The 19,798-nt window shown below is 43.1% G+C and overlaps 1 protein-coding gene across 1 annotated transcript; it reads left to right on the top strand.

The window, feature by feature from the left end:
* The first annotated feature begins 13,148 nt into the window (after positions 1-13,148).
* Positions 13,149-15,586, top strand: LOC122052658 (CASP-like protein 5A1). The gene is made up of 3 exons (XM_042614306.1): positions 13,149-13,991; positions 14,831-14,963; positions 15,236-15,586. The coding sequence occupies exons 1-3, from the start codon at positions 13,780-13,782 to the stop codon at positions 15,428-15,430; spliced, it is 540 nt and encodes a 179-aa protein (XP_042470240.1). The 5' UTR covers positions 13,149-13,779; the 3' UTR covers positions 15,431-15,586.
* Positions 15,587-19,798: the final 4,212 nt, after the last annotated feature.

Here is a 19,798-nt window from a genome sequence, read left to right as displayed (position 1 = left end):
CACTCACATGGACAATCATCTCTGTTTGTTAAGTACAAATAAGGATAAGACCGTTACTTATGGAATAGCTTATGTAGATGAAATTAGACACAGATCCATAAGTTGAGGTCGCCTTGATAATTGTGTCAAGATGAGATCATTTATGTATTAATAATGATCGAAGTAAATGAACCCACCATTTACTGAACCTGTTGAAAGCCATATTAGAATTCATATGTTGAATTCAGGATTATACATTAGGTATGTCTAGATCAAAATCTGTACGATGTTAAATTTGAAGACAACATGCGCTCTTTTTAGTAAAGAGAATAACATCATAGTATGTGATTCATACCACATGTGCTATTGCGACAATAAAGGTAGTAGGAGAATGAATCCCTATTTCTCTACTATGTGAGACCTTTGAGATTATATGTTAATCTCAATTTTTTGCCTTAGTGACTATTTAGCTGTTTACTTGAAGTTTTAATCAGTGTTTGCTACTTTAGCGTGTATCCTATGGCTATGGATGATTCGGTCTATGGAGCATAACTAGGAAAACGACTGATTAAAATGAATAGATTCTAGCTAAAAAGGAAGATTAAATATATTTACATCTTTTGATATTATTCACTGGTCGATCCATTTCTGCTATGTATAGAAATGAATGTGAATATTGGATATGGAATATGCTCTTGACATAATGGTCATTATAAGAGATTAGAGATGTTCATATCGATGTAAATGAAAATTATTTAATCTGGGTAAATAGCAAGACATGGATATCTTCAAGATAATGGTTGTGTGTCACTTGAAGATTGGATGAATCCTAGATAAAGGCTATGTGCCACCAGGAAAGAGTCTATGTGCCATGAAGAGTATGTCTCTAATTTATTTGAGCAGCTAAGTAAAGTGTAACAACTTTCTTAGCATTGATTGCTCAAGGAGTGGCTAAGTCAAGGTGTAACAATCTTCTTAGCAACTATCACTCAGTGTGCTTGCTGTCGCACGAACCATTTTCTCTAAGTATGGATTGGATGTTCTCATATGGTCTATGTGAACAAACTCTCTAATAGTCTATGTGACTTATTAAGTCTTTGTGACTTACCTGAATGAACTAGTCTTAGTGACTTACCTTGGACGAGTGGAAGATGTTGGAAATGGGGAGAGTGGGGATGTGGGAATATGACCCTCGTTCCCCACTACTCATAATGGAAAAGTCCATTATGCCCCTGGTTTATTTCCCTATATAAAGGGGGTGCGTCCAAGGATCATTCGTGGGTTGGAGACGAGAGTAAGAGGAGAACATCTGAGGCGGTGGGATTTGGTTCGTGGAATCGTGGAGGGTTTTCCGATCCTGTGATCGCTCTTCCGACAGTGAGTTTTCGCTATTGCCGATTGCGGATCTGCAGAAGATCGCTGTAAGTTTTTACCGCTTTAATTTTATTCGTCTTTCATGCATTTAGAATTATCTACACTTCACATACTCAAGCCCTAGTCTTCAGCACCTAAGCTAGGTGCTTGGGCTTGTGAGCGCTCGGGCTCGAGTTCCTGAGTTCTCTCACGTCCTCAGCAAGAGTTCAAATGAATTAAGTTGTTCGCGAACAGCTCAATCAAAGCTCAACTTGAGCTTGGAGTTGACCAAGCTCGAGCCGAACTCGAACCGACTCATTTAATATTCGAGCTGAACTCGGGCTCACTTAATTTGGACTTAAGTGCTTGTCGAGCCCTATCGAGCTAGGCTATATATAAAATATTATTTTATTTATTTATGTAAATATTGAACAATTTAGAATCATCAAATAATTAATGGTAAGTATTAGATAAAATCTTAAAATTTAAAGATTTATTTTAAAAGAATCAAATTGTTATTATGATTTAATTTGCAATATAAAAAAATTACTATAAAATTACCTCTATTTTTTATTCTGGCTTGAACTTGAGTTCGAAAACTTGATTTTAATTCGAATTTTTTGAGCTGAACTTGTGCCTGTAACTAAATGGTCAAGTTAATTTGCAAGCTCAATTGGGCTCGAGTGTAACCTTTTTATTTTTTTTTAGCTCGAGCTCGAGTTCGATTTGACTCGATTGTAGTCCTGCCTTAGTGCTTGGTCACCCAATATTTTAATCTTGGGAAGGTTATCAAGAAGTTGGTGATCATGTAAGTGAGGCCGGGAAGAGGCGACTGTGGGAGAAAATGTTCTGAATGTGTTTGTGAACAATAATTTTGAAAACAAAATTTTGATAATTCTAAAATTATAAAAAATCTTAGGCTTTCAAAGTATTATGATTTTGGTTGTATTCCTAAATTACTAATGTGATAGGAATCGCTCATTCCCTAAATCAAATAAGATTTCTATATCATTCTGTCCGAAAATTAATGAGATAGAAAGTTGGGGATGTATATGTTCCGCTGACCGCCCATAGACTCTGCTCCACTCTGCATCTATTCACTACCTTCTTTGCTTTTTGCGATGACGAGTTCTTCACAGCCTCCCGTCGTTGTCCCTGGGCCTTGGTACACCTCTACTGAGTTCAGGTTTGAGGTCGGCGACGCTGAGAGCCTGACAGCCGCCTATGAGTTTCCTTTCGATTACCAAGTTCTTCTTCCTTCTCCTTCCGATCGACCAAATGCTCCGCTGCCTGACTATCTTTGTTTCTTTAGGGATCAGTTTACCGCCAATCTGCGGTTTCCCATCCACCCCTTCTTTCCTACCGTATGTAAATATTTTCGCATATCTCTTCATCAACTAACGTCAAATTCCTTTCGGCTACTGTGCGAGATGGTTGTTCTGTTCCGCCTGCACGACATTCCTCTCACTCCCCAACTTTTTCATTATTTTTATTATCCTAAATTGTCTGAGACGGAGACTTTTCTTTTCCAAGCCCGAGTGGGCTTAGTTTTCTTCGATAAAATGCTAACCTCCAACAAGCATTGGAGGGAGTACTTCTTTTTTGTGCGTCTTCCCAAGCGGCTAAACTTCCGGACCAACTGGAAACTCAAAGTGATGAGTCAGCCTCCACTAAAAAAGTACAAGAGCCGATTAGACTACCTCAATGCAGCCTCAATGCTGGCCAGTCAAAAATATGACATCCACAAGTTGCTACTGAAGGGTGTCCTCTACATTTTCGGCTTGAGTCTGATCCGCACAAGGCTTCCATCCAGCTTAGGTATGCAGCAGCTTCTTCACTTTTTTCCTTTGATTCTAATTGATTTCTCTTCTTCTTTTGCAGCTGACACATGTTGTATACGCGTCTGGCCGGAAAGGCCAAGCTTGCAGACGCTGAGATCAATGCGACGACTATAGCTGAACTGGAGAGTCGCGGTCTGCAGCCGATCGGCTCACAAGAAGGCCCGCATGGCAAGAGCGAGGGGGCTCCAGCCTTAGTGAGAGAAGGGATAGTCAGCCGATGCCCAGCGGTGGAGTGGTTGGTACATCGAACCCTCCCTCCGAGTGACTGTTGGTGATTCCGGTTGAGAGGGCATCAGATTCAGCCTCATCTGAGGAACCACTGATAAGGCTCAAGAGGCGCGGGGCGGAGACTTCATCGCGATCCGCTTCCTCAGTAGTGCAGACCCCCACCAGAACTAGCTTGCGCCCTTTCGCCAAGCGTGTTGAAACATCGACCCTAGCTCCAACTCCGGCGATTGCTCCCCCTACGTCGTCTGATCGGACACCATCCTTATCCGGTCTGCCACAGGGACCATCTGCGTGCCGCCAGTTGCCTTCATGCCGCCGCCATCAAAGATTCAAAAGTCTGGCATCCGACTGGCGTCATCGTCTCGGCCATCTGGAAGAGCGACCTTGGCCCATTAGCCCTGAGCGACCAGCACCACATAACGGCGGTTCTCCATCTTCCGATTGAGGAATGGCATGAGTCGGATGGCGCTGACTCCCGAGCCCCCGAGCACCAGATAATCATTCAGGCGCTGCTCGCACAAATATAGGCTGACGCCCAAGCCCGTGCAGTGGTTATGCCTCCGGGGGCGCTCGCGGATAGCCACACCCAGATGTCCATTAAGGTAAGTGTTGTATTTTCTTAGTTTATCTCCGATCGACGCTTATATTTCCTTATTACTCGCAGTATTAGGTAGAAAGCCTGACCATGTGCTAAAGGCTTGATTTTTTGGAGCAAGAGGTTAAGCAACTGAAGGCGCCAAGCAGCCAATCCTTTGCTTCTCAAGAGCGGCTGGAGCAGATGAATACTGAGATGGCTCATCTAAGAGCCGATCTAGCTAAGAGTGTCGAGCTGCTGAAGGTGGAGAGAGGAAAAAAAGTTGAGCCGACCACCCAGATAGCTCGGCTTAATAAACAAGTCAACACCTTTGAAGCCAAAATTCATTCAGTCAACACCAGGAAACTCCAGGCTATTGAAGATCTGGAGATCAAGAATAAAGAGTTCCGAGTGTTGGCTCAAAACTTGAAGGATGCTGAGACCGCGCTGAAGGTCGAGAGGGATGGATGGTTGGCCGAGCAGACTTCAACGAAGACCCAGCTCGACGCCAAGGATGAAGAGTTGGCATAGTTGAAGGAAGAACTTGAGGCCTCCTGAGCGGCCCTAGAGACATATTAGGGAGCCGAGTCGAGTAGGTTCGAACTCATAAAGTAAGCCTACATCCGCTCAGATGTTTTTAATGACAAGGTTGTCGACCGGATACTTCGACTGTTTGACCTGGCGATCAAAGGGACGTTCGACCAACTCAGGAAAGGTGGCTACCTTCTTGCTGCTCTATCGAGTAAGGTCATTAGTTGGGATAAGCTGACCGAATCGCTGCCTAATGATGTCTTAGATTATCTAGAGTGATCTTTGCTAGAGTGATTTTGTATTCACCCTTCTGTTTGTAATCCTCATGCAAGCTATTTGTAATCCTCATTCCAAGTATTAATGGATGATCGCCCATCCGACGATCTTTTCTTATTCGTTCGTTCCCTTATCGCCATTCGGCATCTTTCAATTTGACTCGCATTTTAGTTCATTTTGCCGTGTAAAACCCTGAGCAAGATTGCGAGTTGCTTACTATGGCTTTGTGACCCTTCAAGCGGTGATGAGAAGTCATAGTAGAATAATCATGAACTATCACCGTATTTTGAAGACTTGCAGCTTTGAGTAGCGCATATTCACGGTCGACCGTTCATCGTTCTTGAGTTATAAGATCGACGCTTGACCGTTTATCGAGACAAGGGTTTAAGATTATCGTTCAACCGTAGGTGAAGACGAGGGTTTAAGGTCTATGCTCGACCGTAGGTGAAGACAAGGGTTTAAGGTCGCCGCTCGACCGTTGGTGAAGACGAGGGTTTAAGGTCACCGCTCGACTGTTGGTGAGGACGAGGGACGAGGGTTTAAGGTCGCCGCTCGACCGTTGGTGAAGACGAGTGTTTAAGGTCGCCGCTCGACTGTTGGTGAAGATGGGGGTTCAACTATTGGTGAAGATGAGGGTTTAAAGTCGCCGCTCGACCGTTGGTGAAGACGAGTGTTTAAGGTCATCGCTCGACCATTGGTGAAGACAGGGGTTTAAGGCCACTGCTCGACCGTTGGTGAAGACGAGGGTTTAAGGTCGCCGCTCGACCGTTGGTGAAGACGGGGGGTTTAAGGTCGCCGCTCGACCGTTGGGGAAGATGAGGGTTTAAGGTCGTCATTCGACTGTTGGTGAAGACAAGGGTTTAAGGTCACTGCTCGAACATTGGTGAAGACGAGGGTTTAAGGTCGTCGCTCGATTGTTGGTGAAGATGAGGGTTTAAGGTCGGACGAGGGTTTAAGGTCGCCGCTCGACCGTTGACTCAGTTCAAAAATGGCGTACTTCGCTTTTATTCATATTTATCCTGCATCCATGAAGCAATATACAAATACATCTGTGTTCACTTGCGCACCTCTCACCCGACCCTATAGGGTTGGAGATGATTCGCGTTCCACGGCCTCTCAAGCTGCCTTCCGCTCTCATCCTCCAAGTAGTAGGCGCATGAGCGGAGCCTCTGCATGATCTTAAAAGGTCCCACCCATGGGGCTTCGAGCTTGACGACGTCGCCGACCGACTTTACTTTCTTCCACACGAGATCGCCGACCTGGAAAGATCTCGGGATCACCCTCCAATTGTAGTTCTGCTTCATCCGTTGTCGGTATGCCATTAGCCGAATGACTGCTTTAGCCCACGTCTCATCCACCAAGTCGAGCTCCATGAATCTCCGTCTGTCGTTTCCTTAATCTTAGAACCGCACCCGATCGGATTGCACTCCAACCTCTACAGGGATGACTGCTTCGCCGTCGTATACTAGGTGGAAAGGAGTTACGCCGGTCCCCTCCTTTGGGGTCGTACGAAGGACCCACGACACACTAGGGAGCTCATCAACCCGGCTGCCTCCGGTGTGGTCGAGCCGAGCCCTAGCCCTCTAAGGATTTCCCTATTGGTGACTTCTGCTTGCCCATTGCTCTGGGGGTAGGCTACAGAGGTGAAGGCCTGTTGGATGCTATAGCCCTAGCACCACTTTCTAAGCTCCTGACCGGTGAATTGTCTCCCATTATCTAATACAAGCCGGCGTGGGATGCCAAACCGACATATGATGTTCTGTCAAACGAACTTAATGACCATATACTCGGTTATTCTTGCGGGCAGCTCGGCTTCCATCCACTTCGAGAAGTAGTCCACCGCGACAATCAGGAATCTCTGCTGACATGTCGCCATGGGGAATGACCCAACGATTTCCATGCTCCATTAGTCAAACCGGCAAGACACCGTGGAAGTCTTTATCTCCTCGGTCGGACGGACATAATATTTTGATATTTTTGGCAGGATAGGCAAGTGCCTACTGTCCGAGCGGAGTCCTCTTGAAGAGTGAGCCAAAAATATCCAGCTAGGAGTATCTTCTGGGCCAACGAGAGATTGCCCGGGTGACCTCCACAAGAGCCTTGATATACTTCCTCCAAGATGTATTCGGCATCTTCCAACCCGACGCATTTGAGCAGGGGCCTGGAAAATGCTCTTTTATACAGCTGATCTCCAACAAGGGTGAACCGTCCGACTCTCTTTTTCAGTAGACGAGCTTCTTCCTGATCGGCCGGTGTGACTCCCGATAGGAGGAACTCTATTAGTGTCGTTCTCCAGTCACTCGGGAAGGCTATCCCTTCTGTCCTATCGATATGTGCCACTAATGAGACTTCTTCTATTGGATGCTCTATGGCGATCGGCGTCAAGGAGCTGGCTAATCTTGCCAACTCATCTGCTGCTTGGTTCTCCGATAGAGGGATCTTCTATATGACGACCTCCTTAAAGTTGGCCTTCAGCTTCTCGAAGACTTCCGCGTAGAGCTTGAGCCGGGTATTGTTTATCTCGAACGACCCTGATAGCTGCTGAGCAACCAATTGGGAGTCTAAGTGGATAAGGACTTTAACGACTCTCACATGTCGGGTTGCCTGTAAATCGGCTATCAATGCTTCATACTCAAATTCATTATTGGTGGCTCTGTAGTCCAGCCATATGGATAGGTGCATACGGTTTTCCTGTGGTGAGTTTAACATTATGTCAATCCCGCTACTTTGACGAGTGGATGAACCATCCATATATATTCTCCAGGTTGCCTCCGGCTCGACATTCTGGACCTCTGTGATGAAATTAGCCAAGGCTTGGGCCTTGATTGTCGTTCGGGGTTGGTATTCTATGTTGAATTTGCTTAGCTCAGTCGTCCATTTGATTACCCTCCCAGATATCTCGGGGTTGAGAAGGACCTGCCCCAAGGCGCTGTTAGTCAGCACGATAATTGAGTGTACTAGAAAGTATGAACGAAGCCTCTAAGCGACGAGTATCAATGCATAAGTTAATTTTTCGAGACCGGTGTAGCGAGACTCTGCATCTTTCAATATATGGCTTAAAAAGTATACAGACTGTTGTTCCTGGCCGTTTTGCCTTACTAAAGCCGATCCAACCGCGTGATCGCTGGATTAGAGATAGATCCAAAACGGCTCACCAATAATCGACTTAGCTAATACAGGTAAGGAATTAAGATACTCCTTGAGCTCTTCTAATGCCCGATCACACTCGACGTCCCACTGGAATTTTGTAGCTCGGCGAAGCACCTTAAAGAATGGCAAGCTCCGGTCGGATGACCTGGATATGAATCTGGATAGTACTGTGATCCGACCGGTCAACCGTTGGGCTTCCTTCAAGCTCCGAGGCGGTGGCATGTCTTGCAGCGCCTTAACCTTGCTTGGATTAGCATCGATGCCTCGCTCGGTGATGATGTAACCCAGGAAACAACCACTCTTCGTGCCAAACAAACATTTATTCAGGTTCAGTTTTATCCCATAAGCCCTCAGAATTTGGCAAGTCTTGTCAATATCTGCACATAGGTTAGCAGCATGGAGAGATTTTATCAATATGTCGTCCATATATACCTCCATGTTCCGACCGATCTACCTCCGGAACACCCTTGTTCATGAGTCTCTGGTAGGTAGCGTCCGTGTTCTTGATCCGAACGGCATGACGTTGTAGCAAAACGTTCTATCGGCAATGATAAAGCTGACCTTCTTCTGGTCTTCTCGGGTGAGCGGCACTTGATGATAGCCTTAATAAGCATCAAGCATGCAGATCAACCCGCAGCCCATAGTAGAGTCCACCATTTGGTCTATCGGAGGTAGCGGATCGAAATCCTTTGGGCATGCCTTATTCAGGTCACGAAAGTCGATGCAGATCCGTCATTTATTTCCCGGCTTAGAGACTAGCACAACATTAGCGAGCCAGCTCAGGAATTGGACTTCTCTTATATGACCGGCCTCTAGCAGTTTTTCTATTTCCGCCCAAATGATCAAGTTTTGCTCCATGCTGAAATCTCTTTTCCTTTTCTTTACCGGCCGAGCGTCTGGTCGGGCGTGAAGCTCATGCTGAGCGACGCTTGGTGAGATTCCAGGAAGCTCGTGTGTTGACCATGCTAACACATCGTGATTTTGTCTGAGGCAGGCAATCAACTCTGCCTTCTTCCCCCCCCCCCCCCCCCCCCTCCAAGTCGACAGCGATAAAGGTGGTTGCTTCCGTCCGGCTTGGGTGGATTTAAACCTCCTCCTTTTCTTTGTATACTAATGTAAGAGGTTTTTCAGTGATTGCGTTTACCTCCAGACATGGATTCTTTTGAGGGTTCTTGACTTCCGACTTGACCATTTCAACGTAGGATCGCTGAGTGGCAAGCTGGTCGCCTTTGACTTCTCCCACCCGGTCATTCACCGGGAATTTGATCTCTTGGCAGTATGTAGACACCACTGCCCAGAATTTGTTGAGGGTCGGTTGGCCCAAGATAACGTTATAGGCCGAAAGTGCATCCATCACGATAAAGTTTGAAGTCCTTGTTCTCCTCAGCGGCTCTTCTCCGAGCGAGATGGACAGCTGGGCTTGTCCGAGTGGCAATACCTCATTATTTGTGAAACTGTAGAGCGGGGTTGTCATAGGTAGCAACTCGCTTTGATCGATTTGCAATTGATCGAACGCCTTCGTGAAGATGATGTTCACTGAACTCCCTGTGTCAACAAAAGTTCGATGATTAGTATAATTGGCAATTACTGCTCAGATGATTAGCGCGTCGTCGTGAGGGATTTTCACTCCCTCCAAATCTCGGGGACCGAAGCTGATCTCGGGCCCTTCAGCCCTCTCCCTGCTACATCCCACGACGTGGATTTCCAGTCAGCGAGTGTGCGACTTCCTGGCTCTGTTGGAGTCGTTGCAGTTAGGCCCCTCGGCGATCATGCCTATTTCTCCTCGGGCGGCATTGCTTCTATTTTTTTCTTCTCGAGCTGAAGGTCTATTCTGCTCAACAGGGAGTCAGGAGGGACCTGTGTTATCGCTCCGCTGGAGTTACTAATCACGTCATTCGGGCACCCTTCTTTCGTCCTCACACCGTCTCACGGATCTATCCCTATGGCGCCGATCGGGCGATGGAGATTAGTGGTGGTATCCTCTCGGCGCCAGTCAGCTAACAATCGGTGTTAGATCGTAGCAGTCACGCGTGTTGTGCGTTGCCGACTGATGAAAAGAGCAGAACATTGACGTCCATACCTTACCTTTGCAGCCTTATGACGACCGAAGGTCACATGCTGCACGGCATGTGTTTGGGCCTCCTGGTGTGACCGCGCTTCCTTTGCCCTTGGCCCTTTGGGCGGTTGGTGGCTATTCGACGCTCGGACGCTGTCGAGGGTTCAATTGGTGTTTCCTTTTTCCTTACTGCTTAGGCTTCTTCCACATTTATGTATTTAGTGGCCTTCTTGAGCAGGTGGTCGAAGTCCTTAGGTGGCTTCCTGATGAGTGACCGGAAGAACTCTCCTTCGACAAGCCCTTGGGTGAAGGTATTCATCAGCATCTCGGAAGAGACCGATGGGATGTCCATGGCTACTTGGTTAAAATGCTTGATGTACGGTCTGAGCGCTTCCTTGGGCCCCTGCTTTAGAGCAAAGAGGCTGACGTTCGTCTTCTAATAGCGTCGGCTGCTGGCAAAATAGTGCAGGATTGCAGCTCGGAAGTCCTTAAAGTTGTGTATTGATTTGTCTGACAATCTTCTGAACCAGCGCTCCATCGATCCGGAGAGCATAGTGAGAAAGACTCGACACTTCACCCCATTTGTATACTGGTGCAGCATGACTATGTTATCAAACTTATCCAGATGATCATCTGGATCGGTCACTCCGCTGTATTCCCCGATTGCCAGCGGGGTATAGTGCTTGGGCAGAGGGTCACTCAAGATTTCCTGAGAGAACTACAATTGATCCGTTCAGACGAAGCGTGGCTTCCGGATGCCTTGCCTTTTGGTGCATCTTGAAAGGGAGTGGTATCCGAAGATGATCCCCGTTTATAGTTCGCCTGGGTTATTTCTGAGGGAGTTTGGAACAAGGCACGATGGAAGGGGATTGACGTGTGTGGTGCTTTTACCTGCTTGTCAATCGACCTCCTATTCTGCCCCCATACGGAAACCTATTCCGCTTGGTCTTCTAGCCCCGCTCATCTTCCGGCTACCAACGTAGCAGGCTGTGGTGTTTGTCGATTGACTAACGCCTATTGTTGCTGCTGCTCGACCATTTTCGCCGCTTGGGCTTGCACGAGCATGTTAAGCTCCTCCTTGGTGAGTGTCACGGTAGTGAGTCATCCAGCATCCTCCATCTTCTCAACTAGGATGCAGGTTAAGTTCCCACAGACGACGCCAATATGATCCTGTCCGAAAGTCGATGAGATGGAAAGCTGGGGATGTGTAGATCCCGTTGATCGCCCGTAGACTCCGCTCCGCCTTGCAAAACAGATGACGTTAGTGTCGAGGGAAGGGGTCCCGGCGTTGGTTCTCCGCTGCTCAAGTCAGTCACCGACGATGATATAGAAGGCGGAGCAACAAGAATGAATACTGTAGCGCAAATAGTGTATATCGCATACCTCCGCCGATTCTTGAACCCCCCCTTTATATAGAGTTCTTGTAGCGCGTGTGCATGCTTCCCCAGGCGAGCACGCGTCTCGAAGTTTCCCTTGAAAATACTTGTCAGTAAAGTGTCTCTGACACAATACCTTAACAAGCTGAGCTTATCTCTGATGTGATAGTGGAAACTTCTGTTGTATGATCTTCTTGTCGACTATGCCTGGTGTCAGCAGTACTAACTCCCAAAAGGATGTCGAGAGATAACACAGTGGGTCCGTTGCTAAGCCGAGCGGGTTAGCCGCTCGGCCACAACTTTGCTGCACCTGTGTCGCGTTCGCTCTGCCGGAACTCCGCTGCGCCAGTGCCAAATTCTGTTGCTGGGCCGAGCGGGGTAGGTGCTCGGCCAGAACTTTGCTGCGTCTGTGCCGAGTCCTATTGCGGGGCCGAGTGGGGTCGACCAGGATTCTGCATATCGTCCCCTCCTCCTTTTAGCGTCCAACACCACCTAATTGAGTGTTAGTTGTTTGACACACCTTCTTGAGTCAAAGGTGGGGTCAGACCGAAACCTTCTTCTCTCGGTCGGGGGGCCTGATCGTCTGACCGGTCAATACGATTATCATCCGTTTGACCATATGATACTTGAGCGTTGACCGTTCTAACTTTGACCTCAATCGTGGCAACTAATCCCTGCAAAGTGAGCCCCTCCTTATCGTCGTATCACTATAGATAACCTATTAGGGTGCGTTTGGTTGGAGGTTATCTTTGATAACCTTGGTTATTCATCCAAGGTTATCAACGAAAACCATGTTTGGTTTAGGTAATCGATGATTCCCAAGTAATGTTCCATGTCTGACACATCAGCAAAAGGGGCATGCAATAAGAAATCCAAAAACCTCGGAAAACTGAGGTTTTTCTTGATTACGGGGTTAATGAATTTTTTTTACCCAAAATACCCTTGAATAAGAGAAAAATGTGATAAAAATAAAAAATGTAAAGAAAAATATAAAAAATAAAATAAAAAACTTATAAAAAAATATAAAAAAACATAATTTTTTAAAAAAAATTTAAAAATAGAAAAAAAGTAAAAAAATTAAATAAAAAAATAGGAAAACATTTTAAAAACCATAAAAAAATAGGAAATAGGAAAAACGTAAAAAAAAAATTTAAAACGTAAAAAATAATAAAAAAAATAAGAAAATAGAAAAAACATAAAAATTTAAAAAACAAAAAAACAAAAAAAAATTGAAAACCAAAAAAATAAAAAAAAGTAAAAGAATTTAAAAAGCTTCGAAAAATTTTAAAAAAAATTAAAAAATAAAAAAACACATTAAAAAAAATAAAAAACGTAGAATTTAAATAATAATAATAATAATAATAATAATATATAGTTGATTTTATAATTAAAGATAATATACTAAAATATTAAATTAGGTTATTTATTAAATTTTCAAATAAATAAAATTTTTTTTCATTGAATTAAATAATATTAATTATATTTTATTTCTCATAATCTTATTTATATGATTATTTGATAATCATATAATTAAAATTATACATAATAATTTAAACTAAACGAACTCTTACAATTATCAACCATAATTCCCAACCAAACGTCCTCGGCCATGCATTCAGATGTTGGGCACTTAACTCCGGTCTTTGCTCCGGTGACTAGCGCCCGGGTCTTCAGCGATCGATTTCAACCCCTTCGACACTTGGGTTGTGTTCGGTATAAAATGGATCCAGAATAGGAAGTGGATTGAGCTTTGTGTGTGTCAATTTCCATAACAATGCCAAAATTGGAGAGACGGAATCATCAAGATTGCGAAAGGGAGGGCGGAGTAACTTAACAGGCGAAAGGGAGACGGAAGCCATAGTGTTCATCCGATGACACTCTTGTGAAGAGGGGAGGAGTCAACGGGCTCGCTCGATCACGCTTTCTTTGGCCGGCGAGCCGACCACTGCGACAGCCGCAAAAGCAGTGGTTTAGGGGCCTCACTCGTCACCACTTGTCACCGCCCACTACTCAACCTTCTCTGTGAGCGGATGTCCACGAGATGGGCCCCACCCATATTAATGGTCGCGGCTATGGGTAGTACAAGGTGGCGTGCCGAGGTCGCAGGCTTTCCTTGTTTTCGCTTGCTTCTTCACTTGCCGTAGGTGGCCGCCTTTCTTCTTCTGCAGTTTCTCCTCCTTTCTATTCCATCGATTCTTCCGGTGAGGATTAGGGTTTCCTCTTCCTGTCGAGTTTTCATAGCAGAGGCGAGCCAGAGTCGTTTCTGAGTTGGTGATTTTAGAGTGCGGGGGCGGATATACCGATCCAACCGCGGAGGGTGGTTGGCTTGTCGTGATATTGGCGATCGGAAGATTTCTCCTTTGGTAAACTGTTCGTAGCTGGGTTACCGATGTGTTAGGAGTCGCGGCCTGCGAGATGTCGGTGAGCCGACCGGCGGTGCACCCTGTGGAGGCGCCGCCTCTCACCGATGCGGCGGAGAACCCGCCGAGGGTGAGGATGAAAGACATCCAGGGCATGCCGGGGACTCCTGGCGGGCTCGCCCTGCGTTTGGCTCAGTTTGTATCCGCTGTTACTGCGCTTGGCGTCATGGTTGCCTACACCGATTTCACCTCTGTCACTGCCTTCAGGTTATCTTTCTTGTTCCTTTCGCTTAATTTTCGCCAAGCGATTTCTTGGAACCGGCACCTCTTTTATCTTGATGGACGCTTCACAAGTTGTGTTTTCTACTATCTTGTTCTCTTCTAACTGATTCTGTGGCATGTTGGCATCAATTAACTTGTTATTTGTTGTGAATTTCTAGTATGAACTCGAGAATTTTGTTCCTGTTATGCAGGTTTTAGAAATGCAATAAAGTAGCACATCTGAATTTTACTGAGTGAAGAATTATCTTGGGTAAATATGTTTCTTGAATTTAAAAGAGTACATTTCTCATGCCAGGTTAAGGGGCTTTATTTTTCTTCTGTTGCTGCTAGATGACCTGGGTTTAAATGAATGGTCACACGACAATGTTCTCAAACTAGTCTGTTTGTTCGAGTATAGTTCCTTTATTATTTTGACTTGTATTCAATTGGTTTTAGTTCTTCTTGCCTAAACGATGATCTGACATGAAAATATATTTTATGATCTCGTAGTTATATCAATTTGTGTCCGTATTTTCTTAACTGGCTAGTTAAGGTGCTTAGGATGTTCATCTGGATGCATAGTATTATCATCTACCTATCATTCTTGTGAGATTTGGATTTTGATATTTCAAGTTGTCACTATGTTTCTTTGCAGGCAAACAGTACCATCGACTCCTGATTGAAAACAGAGCTTACCTTTTTCTAACTGCTTATTTATGATATCTGTGCTTGTTGAATCTCATTAGCATTCATCCCAATGTTTATTGGACTTGCTATTTATTTGCAAATCAAACTTGAGAAAATGCAATTCTGAGCATTTGAAAGGGCTCTTCTGTATTGTGCAGCTATTTGGTTGCAGCAGCTGTCTTACAGAGCTTGTGGAGTATCTCGTTAGCTTTTATCGATATATATGCACTTCTAGTAAAACGCAGCGTACGGAATCCCCGTGCCCTGTCCTTGTTTACCATCGGAGATGGGGTAAGCATAGATGTTATATGTTTCCTTTTAAACAAGTTTTAGGTGACCTTAAATGTATGTTATTTTGCTACTTAAATAGATACTGTGACACGATCAAACCATTTTACTTTAACATCGAGTATTTTTTATATCCATTTGTTGTATCATACCTTCAATTCACACAAGCATACTCTAAACTACTTGAAGTTTGCAAAATGTGTCCTTTTGTGTAGTTAATCATATTCGGTTTATCTTCTCATTGGAAAGAAAATCATATTTGATTTCGCGTGCAGATCACTTCGACACTGATGTTTGCTGCTGCTTGTGCATCTGCTGGCATTACAGTGCTGATCGGTAATGATCTGGAAGCATGCCACAGGAGGCAATATTGTGCAACCTTTGAGACCGCCACAGCCATGGCCTTCATCAGTTGGTTTGCAATCTGCCCCTCGTTTCTCCTCAACTTTTGGTCCTTGGCATCTAGATGAATTACATTACGATCTTTTGTATAGGAAGATATATTGGTTGGGGACCATGCAAAATGCGAGATAAAATATTTAAGTTTGGTATTGATTTTTGTTCTATTTTCAGTTTTTAGTTTGTTTTCTGACAATTGTTGATAAAGTTATTATACTTAGAAGCTATGAATTAGAGTCTCCAAAATAGCCTTTTATAAAATAAAGTAAAACTGCATAGATTTTTTTTATGTATCGAGCTATCGTTTTTTTAGTTTGTTTTCTTACAATTCGGCAGTGGCATACGGTCACGTTACCGTCTGGTAGCTGCATAAAATAGTTCAGGCACAACGAGAGAGAATGGAATCCAATATGAACCTGAAATAAATATGGAGGCTCACGTATTTTTGTATGCTGCAAAAAATCATAATTTCCAAAGGATGACTACATGTTTGGAATGATATGGAATTCAATTTTTTTTAGAATTGGAATTGAATTTCATATTTTGGAATGAATTTTTAGCTAAGAATTGATATGGAATTTAATTCCAATTCCATCAAACAAGGTAAAAGTAAATCACACCTCTTTATGTGTGATTTAGATAGAGAATTCAATTCTCTATATTATGTCCATTGTGTCCTCATTCTCTCTTCTTTGTAAAAAAAGAAAAGAAAAAAGAGTGAAAGATAAAATGATAAAACATAAGAATTTCATAACTTAAATTGTAATTCATTCCAAACATGAGAATTGAATTCAATTCCTTATGAAATTCAATTCATAATGGAATTCAATTCAATTCCATGACTTAAGTTATTTCCAAACAGGGTGACAGCATGTTTCGTCTGAGCTGGTCTCGCTGTGGTTCAAGTGGCTGCTAGTACTCCTGCTGTGCTTGTCAACAATGAAGTTCTCTTCGTCGTCAGCATGCAGCACGCGTAGTGACGCAGTGGAATCGGAGGATCCGCACTGAGGGAGACTTGAAGTGGATGATCGGCGTCTCCTGGAAGGGGAACTCGCGCTCGCCTCTTGAGGTAGTCTCTTAGGTGGAGGTTGGCGAAGAAGCGGCGTCGCTTGAATGCGCCGCCCTTGTACATCCTTAGAAGAGCCGGGCGTCCTGCAGCAGGTCAATGCAGACGTTGCTCCTTTGTTCACGACCATCTAAGCAAATTTAGTAGTAGAAGGGAACTATGATATCCGGGTTTTCATCCGGACTGAGTACCTCCCCTTAGTCCGTCCAGGTTCTGCCTGACCTAACTTATTCAATCCAGCGACTCCTCATGTAGAGGAATCCTTGCCAACCTAACTTATTTGATCTAGCGACTCTTTACGTAGAGGAATTCTTACCGAATTAATTCTATTCAACCTAATACTTTTATTAGATTTCATTCGATTCTGCTTCTTGGTCCGATTTGGAAGAGGAACATGTGATAGTATCTAAAATTAAGCTCGAGCACTTGACTTCACTTCTCGACCCATTAGTTTTCTTTCCCGAGCACTCTTGACTTGCCGATCTCCTTTCCCAAGTACTCAATGTTTGTCTAGCAATGTCCCATTCGAACTCAAAAAGACCACTTGGGTTTTGCGCTCTTGAGTACTTAGCATTTGTCTAGCAACATCTCATTCAGACTCGGGTCACTTCCTAAGCACTTGGCTTCACTCTCGGATTCGTCGGTCTGTTCTCCCTAGCACTCAGCCTTTGTCTAACGACGTCTCATTTAGACTTGGGAAGCGAGTAGTTGTCGATCGGCGGCAATCGACTACTTAGCCTCAACCTTTGACAACTCGCACACACCTAGTCAACTGCTTGACTATTGGTTGCTACTCAGAATAACGTACTAGTTCCCTTGTACAAAAATTTTGTACAAGTCTCGAACCTTTCCTAACAACCTATTATGTTCTTTAGAAATTAAATTTGAAATCGCAAACAGAACTTAACATTATTGATTCCAAATTCAACTTATCTGTTCTTAGAGGTTTAGACTTAGATCACAAACGATGCTTAACATTATTAATCCAAATCCACCCATATTAAAAATTTGATTAAATATTTATTTCAGAGATCGGCTTCCAGGTTAAACATGACGAGGCACTAGACCTTCTTGGGTATGAGATCATCCACCACTTCCTACACATAGCCTTTCAATGAAATTCAATATTTAATCTTCTTACAGTAACTCTAGGTTTAACCATTAACAATAATCGAATCACAAGATCGAAAAACAAAAGAAACACAAAATCGAATCATAAATCTGAAACCTATAATCGTTAGCCTCTTGTGTTTGATATTTCAAAATCCATACAAAAGATGAACTAGTTATGATGCGGAAACAAAACTAGTTATACCTTTTATAGCTTATAGACCTCACGATCTTCTGTCGTATTCCTCTTCTTATCTCGGACGTCGTGTGGGCGACGATCTACTGAGATAAGAATCCACCAAAACCTTCTTCTTCCTTCCAAGTTTCGGCCACCAACAATCTCCTAGAGATGAAGAACTTCGGCCACCAACCAAGCTCCAAGGGATGCTAAGAAACAATGTCTTCTATCTCTCCTTCTTCCTCTAACAAGATCTGGCCACCAACAACTCCTAGAGATGAGATGTCGCCGGCCACCAAGGAAGAAGAATAGGAGAAGAAGAGTGTCGGCCACTACCAAGCAAGAGAGGAGAGGAATAATAGATGTGTTCTCTCATGGGGCAACCCCTCCCTCTCTTTTATAATTCTTGGTTATGGCAAATAAGAAAAGTTTTAAACATAATTAAAACTTCCTTATTTTCCTTGCCAATGACTAAAAAGGAAAATTTAATTAAAACTTCCTTTTAATCTTTCAATGGCCGGCCACATCATGTACACTAAATAAGGTAAGTTTTAAACATAAAATTAAAATTTCCTTATTTGTTTCCGAAAATTTTTAAAATAAAAATTTCTCTTTTAAATTCCCTTCATGGTGGGTTATGAAAGGAAACATTTATAAATTAAAATATCTCTTTTAAAACATGTGGATGATTACAATTAAGGAAAGTTTTCTCCAAAAATTAAAATCTTCCTTTTTGTTGGTTGCTACTCGGAAAACCTAGAGATTCCACTGTACAAAATTTTTGTACAAAGGTCTGAACCTTTTCCTAGCTACCATGTGTTCTTTTAAATTAAATTTTGGATCGTCTGCGGAACTTAACACGTTTGATCCAAAACTTAATCTATTTGTTCTTTTAGGTTTTGATTTGGATCTCCTGCGGAACTTTACACGTTTGATCCAAATCACCTAAGTTATTAATTCCATTAAATATTAATTTCCATAATTGGTTCCCAGTACTGACGTGGCGAGGCACATGGCCTTCTTGGATATGGGAACAACCACCACCGACTAGACAAAACCTTTTAAGGAAAGCTAATATTTAATTTCCTAAAATAACTTTAGGTTAACCGAAAAGAACAATCAAATCAAAAGGAAAAGAAAAAAAAAATAAAAGAACACAACATCGAAAAACATATTCGAAATACTAGAATCGTAAGCCTCTTGTATTTGATATTTATTTCCAAAAATAACTAGTATGATGCGGAAAGGAAAAATTACTAGTTATACCTTTTAGAAAGACCTCTTGATCTTCTACCATATTCCTCTTCTAACCTCGGATGTTGTGTGGGCAACAATCTTCTGATATGAGAAATCACCAACACACCTTCTTCTCCTCCTTGCTAGGTTCGGCCAAAACAAAAGCTTCACCAAGGATGAAGAAAACCACCAACCAAGCTCCAAGGGATGCAAGCTTTCTCTCCTTCTTCTTCTTCTTCTCCAAGTAGTATCCGGCCACCACAAGAGCTCCAAGCCAATAGAGAGGTTTCGGCCACCATAAAGAAGAAGAGAGGAAGAGGATGGCCGGCCACACCAAGGAATAAGAGAGGGAGAAAAATAATAGAGGTTGTAACTCATGAAGGCACCTCAACCCCCTCTTTTATATTCCTTAGCCTTGGTAAATTAGGAAATTTAATTACAATAAAATTTCCTTAATTTTCCTTGACATGAATTAATTGAGAAAAATAAAATAAAATTTCCCAATTAAACTTATAATGGCCGGCCATATCATAGAGAGACAAATTAGACAAGTTTCAATCAACAAATTAAAACTTCCTAATTTGTTTCCGGAAATTTTAAAAATAAAATTTCTCTTTAAAAATCCCTTCATGGTTGATAAAAACAAATTTCTATAATTTTAATTTTCAACATGTGAATAATTTTTAAAGAGAAAATAAAATATCTTTCCAATATACAAATAAGGAAAGAGATCTAATCTCTTTCTTTTAATCTTTTGTAGATCCTTTAAAGAGAGATATTTTAATTTTAATTCTCTGTAATAAATTATATCTTCCGCATAATAAAAATTAAAAATTAAAAATCTTTTTA

This window comes from Zingiber officinale, chromosome 1B, assembly GCF_018446385.1.
Source record: "Zingiber officinale cultivar Zhangliang chromosome 1B, Zo_v1.1, whole genome shotgun sequence".
Classification (NCBI taxonomy): Eukaryota; Viridiplantae; Streptophyta; class Magnoliopsida; order Zingiberales; family Zingiberaceae; genus Zingiber; species Zingiber officinale.
This window is presented reverse-complemented; position numbering and strand designations above follow the sequence as displayed.